The sequence below is a fragment of the Pelophylax lessonae genome, assembly GCF_965119305.1.
Source record: "Pelophylax lessonae genome assembly, chromosome: 9".
Lineage (NCBI taxonomy): Eukaryota > Metazoa > Chordata > Amphibia > Anura > Ranidae > Pelophylax > Pelophylax lessonae.
In genome coordinates this window covers 106,686,875-106,700,696 of record NC_138776.1, presented here as the reverse complement: position 1 = coordinate 106,700,696, position 13,822 = coordinate 106,686,875, and the positions used below count along the sequence as shown (strand labels likewise).

The 13,822-nt window shown below is 47.9% G+C and overlaps 1 protein-coding gene across 2 annotated transcripts in view; it reads right to left on the bottom strand.

The window, feature by feature from the left end:
- The window catches only part of TMEM52B (transmembrane protein 52B), a 40,507-nt gene that overhangs the window by 10,114 nt on the left and 16,571 nt on the right, over positions 1-13,822 (bottom strand). For both annotated transcript variants that reach the window (XM_082269544.1, XM_082269543.1), the window contains one exon: positions 97-266. In XM_082269544.1, coding sequence (XP_082125670.1) covers positions 97-266 — 170 coding nt within the window. The remainder of the gene's footprint in view (positions 1-96; positions 267-13,822) is intronic.

Genomic DNA, 13,822 nt, shown 5'->3' with positions numbered 1-13,822 from the left:
TCACCGATGCCGTGTCGACCCTGTACCTGCTGCTGCATACATAATTGCATTGCTTCATAGCAGAGCAAGAAGCAGATAATAGGCTACATGACTCACAGGTCATCGTGCTCTGGATGGTGCTGTCGTGGTCAATGGCTATGACTGTGACTTCATAGGGTTGCTCTTCTCCCCTCTCAGGGTGGCGCTGTTGTCTAAGATACCAGCACCGTAGGCAGGCACAGGTGAATCCAAACATGAGAAGCAGGACTCCAGCAGTGACAACAAGCCTGGGGCACAAAACAAAAGGGAGTTAGTGAGATAGTCCCTATCCCTATCTATATCACAGAGAGAAAGGAAGTATGCCATTGAAGCAGGGCCGTGCAGAGACCTTTGGAGGGGCAGGTGCTCAAAGTATAAAAGGGGCACATGGAACAGGGCTTTAAATAGGGCTGTGCTCAAAATATCAATACAGCAATTTATTGTGAGGCATTCCTTCCTGATACGCGTATCGATACGGATGATTCTGTATTGATAGGGCAGAAAAATGGAGTCAGAAACACTGCACATGCTGGGATATTTACAAATATGTGCTGGGGACTAGTTGCACCCCAAGCACATGTGACTTACTCAGCCATGTCCTTCTTCATACATGTATGAGCAAGGACTTGACATTTTATTATGACAGAACACAACTAGCTATTAAAAAACATATTGCAACAATTTACACAAACTAATGCACAGGCCAATCGTGTGATAGGAGCCAAAAGCTCCTTTCAGACGGATGCACTGTGGTTTACCTGCAGGCTGGTACTGCTGGTGGGTACTGCTGGCTGGTACTGGTACTGCTGGCGGGAACTGCTGGTGGGTACTGCTGCTGGGTACTGCTGGCTGGTACTGCTGGCGGAACTGCTGGCGGGAACTGCTGGCTGGTACTGCTGGTGGGAAATGCTGGCTCCTTTGAGACACATCAATGCCAGAGTATGAGGAGTGGCGCTTGAGGAAGCATACGAAGCCAATGCTTCCTGTATCTTTCCTCACAGGCAGCGTGCATTTAATATCACCCTGCCTGTGACAGAACGGAGCTGGAACTATACAGGAAGCATTGGCTCCATTCTGACTCGGGCATACGCTGACAGCTGATAGCCGGGACATTGCGAGACACTTGCGAATGTCAGGGAGCTGCAGCCCAAATGCGGGAGACTTGGGATGTCTGCCTTGACAAAAGGGCACTTTGGGCATCAAGGGGCAAAGGGCCAGGTGCTCAAGCACCCCCCCCCCCCGCATTGAAGACAAGTGTTACAGTGACAGCTTTCAAAAGTGGAATTTTCCTTCACATTGTGGAGATTTCCCCTCACTTCCTGAGGAATCAGCTCATTGGTAAGTAACACAGTAATTGAAACCTGAAATTTTTTTAATGCTTGGCATAAATGTACCGATGGTCTCATTCTCATTAAATGTGTCAATTATTTGTTTCGTTTTTTACTTCTATTTTGATTGATTATGTGGGATTGGAGCCAAAAATGTAAGCGATCCAATGGATGGCCCATTTTAGGAGGATTTTACGTTGATTGATTGTTATATGATCAATTTTGGTTTTTAGTTACTTTTTAAATAAAATTTTGCTCAGTGATACCGACAAGATTACATTTGCATCAAACGATCCTTTCAAAAATCTCAGTAATTAAAATGATTGAATCAAATTGTTGCTCACATGAAAAAAATAAAAAATAAAAAGGCAGGAGAACAACACTACAAATACCAGGACTGGCAATGAAAATACAGGTTCAAGCAAGTTCATATTATAAAACTTTGTAAACAAATGATCTTTCTATATAAATTTAGCCCAAAATGTATTCTGCTACATTTTTTTAGTAAAAATTACCCCAAATCAGTTTATTTAATTTAGTCTCTGTGAAAGTTATAGAGTCTACAAACTATGGAATATACATATCTGTAAACTGATCAATCCTGGAGGTACTGAGGCCTATCTCATTTCTTGAGGTCCTAAAATGCCAGGACAGTACAATTGCCCCTTTTTGGAAAAGAAGACAGTAAAAGATATTTAGTAAGAGGCATGGTGAGTTTTTTAAAGTTGTACATAGTCCAAGGAGTTGCTTATGATTTTTTTCTATTTTCTTTACTTGTTTGTTTTGGTTTTGCTATATCTGAGTTTTTCTATATGTAGCAGGATTTCCAGGCATTGGGCCTGATGTAGGTTTGCCATGGCAATCGGTGACACCTTCAACCCATTTAAGCTGAATACCCAAGTGTGAGATTTGAGTCAAGGAAAATCCAGCATCTTTGGTTTGTTTTGTTTATTTGATATTGGGGATGGGAGAAGGGAATGAGTGGAATATTCCTCTGGCTCAACTAGGTATAAATGGGACACTTTGGAGAAAAATGCCTTTCAGCGCTGTTTTGACGCCGGCTGGATGCCGACCAACGCTTGCTGGCGCTTGAAAAACACTGACTTGCTGTACTGTACTTTAACTTGACTTCTGACACTCTGGCTAGCTCAAAAGTCCAGAACACTGCTCCCTCCAGTCCTTCCTGACTGAGGTAGCTTCTGTATACTGCTTCTGCAACTCTCAACACTGTACACTGCACACTGCATGCTGTACACTTTTAACACTTCAGGGCCCAACCGCTAGCGCCCCCTCTGTACTTTAGGGTCCTCTCACTAGACACCCTCTCTACACTTCAGGGTCCTCTCACTAGGCACCCTCTCTACGCTTCAGGGTCAACACACTGGCACCCCCTTTGCTCTTCAGGGTCAACACTGGCACCCCTTTACACTTGCTCCTGCACCGGCTAGCTAGCTCCTGGATCCCTCTGACCTTCACTGGAGTGGTCCCCTCTCTCTAGGCAGACCCCCAGGTGCAGTTTGCAGTACTCACGAACTGGGAATGCTTTCCTGAAACTTGACCCTTCTCTGCTCCGCTGGTCCTCCGCACCGGATCCTCTCTGCAGCTCAGTTCACCCCTCTGTCCCCTCAGACAAGACGTCTGGGACACCCAATTCCTCTGACAGGAGGAAAGACAGCCATACTCTCCCTCCTGGGACTCTGCTTGCCGCCAAAGACGCTGCGTCATGTGCTCCCCTCAGACTTATACCCACTCCCAGAATGCTGTGCGGCAGAATCTGCCTTTCTGGGGTAGATACAGACCTGGGTGAGCCATTGGCTGGGTTTCCTCCACTGCCCAATGAGAGCCCTCTCATTGAGTACAGTGGGGAGACTCCCCAGTCTCAACAGCCACACCTGGGAGACATGACAGCCTAGCTGAAAATCATGGCCCTGCTGTTAAGCAGACAAGGCACACTATACTTTACCTAGCACCTACTTTATAGGGTGCTACATATATATGAGAGTTGGTAGGGTCTGGTAGGGTCTAAAGCAGGTTTTTTAATTTTGGAAGTTGTTTTTCAAACTGTCATGAATGGATCTCCATTCATGATAGCGTAGCACCCTCTAGTATGTATGCTAAATGTAAACACGTTTGCTGTTAGAGTAGGCAAAACATACACTGCTCAAAAAACATTAAAGGAACGCTTTTTAATCAGAGTATAGCATCAAGTCAATTGAACTCCTGGGATATTGATCTGGTCAGTTAAGTAGCAGAGGGGTTTGTTAATCAGCTTTAGCTGCTTTGGTGTTAATGAAATCAACAACAGGTGCAATAGATGGGCAACAATGGGATGACCTCCAAAACAGGAATGGTTTTACAGGATGTTTTTTTTTTTCCTACTCATCTTTTCTGACTGTTTTTCACTAGTTTGCATTTGGCTAGGGTCAGTGTCACTACTGGTAGTATGAGGCAATACCTGCACCCTATAGAAGTTGCACAGGCAGTCCAACTTCTCCAGGATGACACATCAATACATGACATCGCCAGAAGGTTTGCTGTGTCTCCCACCACAGTCTTAAGAGCATGGAGAAGATTCCAAGAGACAGGCAGTTACTCTAGGAGAGCTGGACAGGGCCATAGAAAGTCCTTACCCATCAGCAGGACCGGTATCTGCTCCTTGCTGTAAGGGGGAACAGGATGAGCACTGCCAGAGCCCTACAAAATGGACTCCAGCAGGCCACTGGTGTGAATGTCTCTGACCAAACAATCAGAAGCAGACTTAATGAGGGTGGCCTGAGGGCCAACATCTTCTAGTGGACCCTGTGCTCACTGCTTGACACCATGGAGCTCAAATGGCATTTGCCATTGAACACCAGAATTGGCAGGTCCGCCACTGACGCCCTGGGCTTTTCACAGATGAGAGCAGGTTCACCGTGAGCACATGTGAAAGACGTGAAAGGGTCTGGAGAAGCCATGGAGAATGCTATGCTGCCTGTAACATCGTTTAACTTGATCGGTTTAGTGGTGGGTCAGTGATGGTCTGGGGAGGCATATCCATGGAGGGACGAACAGACCTCTACAGGTTAGACAATGGCACCCTGACTGCCATTAGGCATCAGGATGAAATCCTTGGACCCATTGTCAGACCCTACACTGGTGCCGCGGTTCCAGGGTTCCTCCTGGTGCACGACAATACCCGACCTTATGTGGCGAGAGTATGCAGCCAGTTACCGGAGGATGAAGGAATTGATACCATTGAATGGCCCCCACACTCGCCTGAATTCAATAGCACACCTCTGGGACATTATGTTTTGGTCCACCCGACACCACCAGGTTGCACCTCAATCTGTTCAAGAGTTCAGTGATGCCCTGGTCCCGATCTGGGAGAAAATACCCTAGGACATCATCCGTCGTCTCATTAGGAGCATGCCCCAACGTTGTCAGGCATGCATACAAGCACATGGAGGCCATACAAACTAACGAGGTTCATTTCGAGTTGCTGCAATGAAATTTCAGCAAAACGGACTAGCCTGCTGCATCATTTTTTCACTTTGATTTTTTTCGGGGTGTCTTTGAATTCAGCCCTCTGTAGGTTGATAATTTTCATTTCCATCAAACGATGTGACATCCTTTTGTTCCTAACACATTACCCAGGCAATATCAATATAGATATCCAGCATGATGTTTTTCCCTATTGAGATCTGATGTGTTTTCAAAGTGTTCCTTTAATTTTTTTTAACAGTGTAGTTAGCTCAGGGCTAAGCCTGAGCTGAGTAATCTGGGTCAGGGTTACTTTAGGTCAGGCCTGGATGACTCATCAGGCAGCTCTCCCCTCTGGTTTGGAAGTTTATAGAAATTTTTAGAGCTGGAGGGTGGGAGTAAGGAGGGGCTGTCATGAATATTTATGAGGACCTCAGCCAATCCCCAGTAAAAGGTCTGGCAGGGGGCAGGGGGCAGGACACCTCATAAATAGGCATAAGTCACGCCAGCAGGGGCAGTTGGGTGGAAGATGGTGATGGAGTGCTAAGGAGGCTGTTGGTAGCCCTTGAGTGTAACCCGCTAGTCAGGGGGTGGGAGGTAACCTCGGGCCTGGGGCTCGGGTGCTGGAAGGATCCTACCAAAAACACACGGAAGAAGCCCTTCACAGCAGGACAGTAGGAGCAAGTCAGCACATCTGGGAGATCTCCTGAGAGTCAGCCGGGTGGGCTGGTGAGTGTCAGTCTGGACTGCATGGAGAAATTAGCCTGGAGGGCTTGTGAAAGGGAAGCTGCAGCCAGGCAGGGTTGGAAGTGCCTGAAGAGGTGGTACTGGGATCAGGAACCACAGAAGTGATCCAAGCTGGACACTAAAATTCTGCTACACAACTAAGGGGCCTCGGGTTCCTGCCTGTAATGAGTTATTGCCTAATCTGACTGAGTGAGTGTCGGATATTCACAGCTAAGTTCTGAAGGCCTGTGAGTGCTGGAAGATGTGGAGCTGTACATAGTGCTCTATATAGAGACTGTATATAGGAAGAGTTGTCCCTGAAGTATGTTGTTGAAATCAAATGGGCATCCGATAATCTCCCATCCCTATCCAAGTTATTACCCTCAAAATGAAAAAAAAAAACAAAGTCACAAACTGTTCTTTGACTCAAGCATGCCTGTGAAGATTTGGTGTGCCTTGCTGTGCTGGGTGGGGGATCCCAGTTACTTGTGGCTCCTTAGGGGGTGCGCTACAACAGCTTGCTTACTGTTGATATGCTGTGATTGGCTACAGCTAATCACATGGTACAGGGTGCTTTGTTTGGCCCAGGTACCATGTGATAACTGTTGACCAATCAGAGCATCACAATACAGTCATGAATGGAAGCCATTCATGACTGCTTTGTTGACGTTGTATTTATGTGAAAGCTTTGATCAATCATAGCATTTCCATGATACCCTGGCCGCTCACAGTGGCTGCAGTGGCTGGATACTAAGCACTCTGATCTGCTGTGTCCATGAGACACAGCGGTCACAGTATTGTGCTGCTGCCTAGCCTAGCCTGGCTTTGCTGCCCATCTCCTGTAAATGTACTGAGGTTGGACGGCAAGCACTTTTTTTCTATTATTGTTTAGATAAACGCATAAGGCCAGGTTCACATTTTTGTGGTGCGCCAACATACGCATTCTAATATTGTACTGTTGCCATACGACAGCCTATTCATTTCAACCACTTGCTTACTAGCAGCCGTACTTATACTGCGGCAGGTTGGCTCTGTCCCGCGAAATGACATACCTGTGCATTGTTTCGCAGGACTGCTAGTGGGGGCGCGCGTTTGGCTCCGATTGGCCACAGGGGGAGCCAATCAGCAGGTCCGGCGGCCACGATTGCCGCCAGGCACCTACAATCGCTCCCCATGGAGACAGAACGGCGGTCTGCCATTGTAAACAATGCACACCTCTGTTCTGTCAGTAATAAACACAGGTGTTCCTCTTATTTAGGAACACAAATCTCTGTGTTCATTCAGCAAGCCCATCCCCCCACAGTTAGAAAGCACCCACCAGGGACACATTTAACCCTTTGATTACCCCTGGCCAGTGTCATTAGTACAGTAACAGTGCATATTTTTAGCACTGATTACCGTAGTAATATCACTGGTCCCCCTAAAAGTGTCAAAAATGTCAGTTAGGTGTCCGATTTGTCCGCCGCAATGTCGCAGTGCCGCTAAAAATCGCTGATCGCCGCCATTACTAGCAAAAAAAAAGAAAAATTACATAAATTCTTTCCTCTAGTTTAGACGTGATAACTTTTGCGCAAACCAATCAATATACACTTATTTGGGATTTTTTTTATCAAAAATATGTGGCAGATTACATATTGGCCTAAAATGATAAAAAAAAAATATTTTTTAAATTTTTTTTGGGAATGTTTTATAGCAGAAAGTAAAAAATATAGTTTTTTTCAGAGTTGTCGCTCTTTTTTTGTTTATAGTGCAAAAAATAAAAATAGCAGAGGTGATCAAATACCAGCAAAAGAAAGCTCTATTTGTGGGGAAAAAAAGGACATCAATTTTTTTCACAAAAAATGGCCTGGTCATTAAGGGAGTAAAACCTACCAGTCCAGAAGTGGTTAAATGAGCTGACAACCCAACCTAGCACAGACTAAACCACACCTGACCCGTTTTTGGGAATGCAAACTACCACAAATATTGTGATCCTGGTCTAAATGTAATCAGCTTGTTGTAATTGATGTCATCAGTTTGCGTTAAAGTGGTTGTAAAGCCTCAATGTTTTTCACCTTAATGTATTCTATTCATTGAGGTGAAAAACCTCCTCTGCTGAAGCTTCCCCCCCCCTTTTCTTACTTGAGCCCGATCTGATCCAGTGGTATGCAGGAGAGCAGCGGCTCCAGCCGCTGTCTCTCTCCTGATTAGACAGATTGATAATGTCAATGGTGTCAATCAAATCCAGTGACACATGAACGGGGGGCAGGGCCGAGTCCCACTCTGTGTCAATGGACGCAGCAGCGGGATTCGAAAGCGAGCCCGCATGGGTGCCCCCAGGGATAGTGGCTTTCCGTGGGGGCACCTGATGAAGAGGAGGGGCCTTGAGCGCTGGCAGGGCACCCCAGAAGAAGAGGATCGGGGCTGATCTGTGCAAAACGATTGCACAATGTGGGTAAGTATAGGCATGTTTGTTTTTATTTAAAAAAAATAAATAAATACAAGGGTTTAGTCTCGATTCACACTAGCGCGACTTGTCAGGCTACTTGTCAGCCTGACAAGTCGCGCTCCCTCGCGGTCCATTGACCGCTACAGGACCCGTTCTAATAGGAGCGACACAAGTCACTCCGACTTAGAAAAAGGGTCCTGTACTACTTCGGGGCGACCTTGGAGCGACTTGCATAGATTTCCATTATGTGAAGTTCCTGCAAGTTGCTCCGAAGTCGTGGTGCATGGGAATGCACAAGTCGCCCCCGAAGTAGTACAAGTCATGTCGCCCCAGTGTGAACCGAGTCTTACAACCCCTTTAATGCAAAATAAAACTTTTTTTCTTTGTATAGCTATAAAATTATATTTGTATTGGGGCAGCCATATTTGTTCATTACATACACAGGCTCTGCTTACTATTTTTCAGTGCAATACAGTGGTTGCACCTTACTGCTTCTTCTCACAACCTATGAGTCAGCTTACCTATTAAAATCAATGCACTCTACATGTGTAGAATGAGGTTCTTTTGCAGGAACATTAAATGAAGCTGAATTAAATGCAGCTATCTCTAGTCGTTCCCCTTTATATTCAAAAACTAAAATAAACCATGTTAGTAAATCAACTCCTAAGTAAGCACTGTTTTTTTGCTTTTTTTTACTTTATATGTAATCATTTACTCTTAGAGGCTATTTATAAAATATTAATTGCAAGAATGTCTAAAAGACTTGCGTAAGCTGATCCAAATATCACTTTATGTTTTTAACTGTATCATCAGCTCCATCTAGTGGCTAAATTCAGTATATTTTCATATTGAGGAGTTTTAGAAAATTATACAGCATTTCGGCCACTAGATGGAGCGGATAATACAGGAATTAATCTATTTGAGAGCATACAGTGAAATTTTATTCAGCTTGCACAAATGTTTCTGTGTAGCACCCTCCTAGTTAGGTAGGTGCTAGGTAAATGCATCTATTGCGCTTGCTGCACAGGCAACCTAATAGAGCCTGATCTATTAGGTTCCCTGTGACATGTTTCCAGGTGTGATTCACTTGGTCTGAGGGAGTGTCCCCACTGCATCCAATGAGGGAGCTTGTTGGACAGTGGAGGAAACCCAGCCAGTGACACATTAGCTTTTTTGGGAGTCCCAGTGGGACTGGGATTGCTCATAGAAGCGGAGGGGGCGTGTGACAGGGCGTCTTTGGGGGGAAACAGAGTCCCAGGAGGAGGTGGACGGCTGTCTCTCCTCCTGCAGTGTGTGAGGAAGGTGGTCTTAGGCGGTCGGTCTAGTGAACCAGGTGTGGAGCTGAGCTGCAGAGGATCCAGAGTGCTGACGGTGGAGCTGCTGGCAGAGTCTCCTGGAAAAAACAGTGTCCGTGAGCAGTGGCGGCCCCCCCCCCCCCAAAAAAGAAAAAGAAAAAAAAAAAGATTAAAAAAAAAAAATAAAAAATTTTGCCCACAAGGGGCGCCCGCCTCATTGGTGCCTATGGGGGGTGGGGTTTTCCACCCGCAGAGGCGCCGAGAGGTGGCCTTCTGGGGCGTAACTGTAGCGCAGAGCACTGCGCTACACCCACCCCCCTTTTGGAGCCCGCTCCATTGGTGCCTATGGGGGGGTGGGGTTTTCCACCCGCAGAGGCGCCGAAAGGCGGCCTTCTGGGGCGTAACTGTAGCGCAGAGCACGGCGCTACACCACCCCCCTTTTGTGATGTCTTGGATCATGATTGGTCCAGACTCCAGCCTGGACCAATCATGATTCAGGACATCCATGCAGACCTTGTTGTGGGCGGTGCCGGTGTGTGCATCAGTCACTCACCGTCACCGCCCGGTCAGCTTCCTGCCGCAGAAGAGGAGTCGCGAGGAGGAGAGAAGCCGCCGCCGCCGCTCTGCAAGATCCGATCGAGGAGGGGAGAAGATCCGATCGGCAGAAGAGCTGCCCGCAGTGCCGGAGAAGTCGGGGTGTCCAGTGTCGGCCAGCACCATGTGGGGGAGCTGTCCCTCTTGAGCCAGGAGCGACGTGTCTCCCGTCTTCAGAAGCCCACAGCACAGCAGTCTGTCCGGTCAGGTGAGCCAGCCCAAGAGCAGGTAAGTGACATGACCTGTGACATGACCTGTGACCTGACCTGTGACATGACCGTAACATGACCTGTGACATGACTGTGACATGACCTGTGACATGACCTGTGACATGACCTGTGACATGACCTGTGAAATGACTGTAACATGACCTGTGACATGACCTGTGACCTGACCTGACATGACTGTAACATGACCTGTGACATGACCTGTGACCTGACCTGACATAACTGTAACATGACCTGTGACATGACTGTGACATGACCTGTGACCTGACCTGACATAACTGTAAAATGACCTGTGACATGACTGTGACATGACCTGTGACCTGACCTGACATGACTGTAACATGACCTGTGACATGACCTGTGACATGACCTGTGACATGACCTGTGACATGACTGTGACATGACCTGTGACCTGACCTGACATGACTGTGACATGACCTGTGACCTGACGTGACTGTAGCATGACCTGTGACATGACTGTAACATGACCTGTGACATGACCTGTGACCTGACATGACTGTAACATGACCTGTGACATGACTGTGACATGACCTGTGACATGACCTGTGACCTGACATGACTGTAACATGACCTGTGACATGACCTGTGACCTTACATGACTGTAACATGACCTGTGACATGACTGTGACATGACCTGTGACCTGACCTGTGACATGACCTGTGACATGACTGTAACATGACCTGTGACATGACTGTGACATGACCTGTGACATGACCTGACATGACTGTAACATGACCTGTGACATGACTGTGACATGACCTGTGACCTGACCTGACATGACTGTAACATGACCTGTGACATGACTGTGATCTGACCTGACATGACTGTAACATGACCTGTGACATGACTGTGACATGACCTGTGACATGACCTGTGACCTTACATGACTGTAACATGACCTGTGACATGACTGTGACATGACCTGTGACATGACCTGTGACCTGACATGACTGTAACATGACCTGTGACATGACTGTTACATGACCTGTGACCTGACCTGACATGACTGTAACATGACCTGTGACATGACTGTGACATGACTGTGACCTGACATGACTGTAACATGACCTGTGACATGACTGTGACATGACCTGTGACATGACCTGACATGACTGTAACATGACCTGTGACATGACTGTGACATGACCTGTGACCTGACCTGACATGACTGTAACATGACCTGTGACATGACTGTGACCTGACCTGACATGACTGTAACATGACCTGTGACATGACTGTGACATGACCTGTGACATGACCTGACATGACTGTAACATGACCTGTGACATGACTGTGACATGACCTGTGACATGACCTGTGACCTGACCTGACATGACTGTGACATGACCTGTGACCTGACGTGACTGTAGCATGACCTGTGACATGACTGTGACATGACCTGTGACCTGACCTGTGACATGACTGTAACATGACCTATGACCTGACCTGTGACATGACCTGTGACATGACCTGTGACCTGACATGACTGTAACATGACCTGTGACATGACTGTGACCTGACCTGACATGACTGTAACATGACCTGTGACATGACTGTGACCTGACCTGACATGACTGTAACATGACCTGTGACATGACTGTGACCTGACCTGTGACATGACCTGTGACATGACTGTAACATGACCTATGACCTGACCTGTGACATGACTGTGACATGACCTGTGACCTGACCTGACATGACCTGTGACATGACCTGTGATTTGACCTGTGACATGACCTGTGACATGACCTGTGACATGACCTGTGACTTGAACTGTGACCTGACCTGTGACATGACTGTAACATGACCTGTGACCTGACCTGTGACATGACCTGACCTGTGACATGACTGTGACATGTGTGACATGACTGTGGTCAGGTGGTCACTGTGCAGAGGCGTAACTAGAACCTTCAGGGCCTTGATGCAAGAAACCTTCAAGCCCAGGGCTCTTCCCACTAATCCTGGGGCTCTTTACACTTGTTGCATGGCCTTTTATTATGGTCCCGCAGCAGGATTCTTTCACAAGTTCTGCAGTGGGCCCCCTTCCTGCAATCTTGTGGGCCCCCTTCCTGCAATCTTGGGGCCTCCCCACAGTGGTGCAATGCCAGGGTCCGGTCGCAAGTGTGACCTTTGCGATCCTGGAAGTTCACCCACTGGTTTGCTACCGGGCCCCCTGGAGCATGGGGCCCGGTAGCGATTGCAACCCCTGCAACCCCTGTAGTTACGCCCCTGTCACTGTGCATTAATGGGGACATGCTGGTCAGGTCACTGTGCATAGATGGGGGGACATGCTGGTCAGGTCACTGTGCATTAATGGGGACATGCTGGTCAGGTCACTGTGCATTGATGGTGACATGCTGGTCAGGTGGTCACTGTGCATTGATGGGGACATGCTGGTCAGGTGGTCACTATGCATTAATGGGGACATGCTGGTCAGGTGCTCACTGTGCATTAATGGGGACATGCTGGTCAGGTGGTCACTGTGCATTAATGGGGACATGCTGGTCAGGTGGTCACTGTGCATTAATGGGGACATGCTGGTCAGGTGGTCACTGTGCATTAATGGGGACATGCTGGTCAGGTGGTCACTGTGCATTAATGGGGACATGCTGGTCAGGTCACTGTGCATGAATGGGGGACATGCTGGTCAGGTCACTGTGCATTAATGGGGACATGCTGGTCAGGTCACTGTGCATTGATGGGGGACATGCTGGTCAGGTCACTGTGCATTAATGGGGACATGCTGGTCAGGTCACTGTGCATGGATGGGGGACATGCTGGTCAGGTCACTGTGCATTAATGGGGACATGCTGGTCAGGTCACTGTGCATTGATGGTACATGCTGGTCAGGTCACTGTGCATTGATGGGGACATGCTGGTCAGGTCACTGTGCATTAATGGGGACATGCTGGTCAGGTCACTGTGCATTGATGGGGACATGCTGGTCAGGTGGTCACTATGCATTGATGGGGACATGCTGGTCAGGTGGTCACTATGCATTGATGGGGACATGCTGGTCAGGTGGTCACTGCGCATTAATGGGGACATGCTGGTCAGGTCACTGTGCATTAATGGGGACATGCTGGTCAGGTCACTGTGCATTGATGGGGACATGCTGGTCAGGTGGTCACTGTGCATTGATGGGGACATGCTGGTCAGGTCACTGTGCATTAATGGGGACATGCTGGTCAGGTGGTCACTGTGCATTGATGGGGACATGCTGGTCAGGTGGTCACGGTGCATTGATGGGGACATGCTGGTCAGATCACCGTGCATTAATGGGGACATGCTGGTCAGGTCATTGTGCATTAATGGGGACATGCTGGTCAGGTCACGGTGCATTAATGGGGACATGCTGGTCAGCTCACTGTGCATTAAATGGGGACATGCTGGTCAGGTGGTCACTGTGCATTGATGGGGACATGCTGGTCAGGTGGTCACTGTGCATTAAGGGGGACATGCTGGTCAGGTCACTGTGCATTAATGGGGACATGCTGGTCAGGTCACTGTGCATTGATGGGGACATGCTGGTCAGGTCACTGTGCATTGATGGGGGACATGCTGGTCAGGTCACTGTGCATTAATGGGGACATGCTGGTCAGGTCACTGTGCATTGAATGGGGACATGCTGGTCAGGTCACTGTGCATTGAATGGGGACATGCTGGTCAGGTCACTGTGCATTAATGGGGACATGCTGGTCAGGTCACTATGCATTAATGGGGAC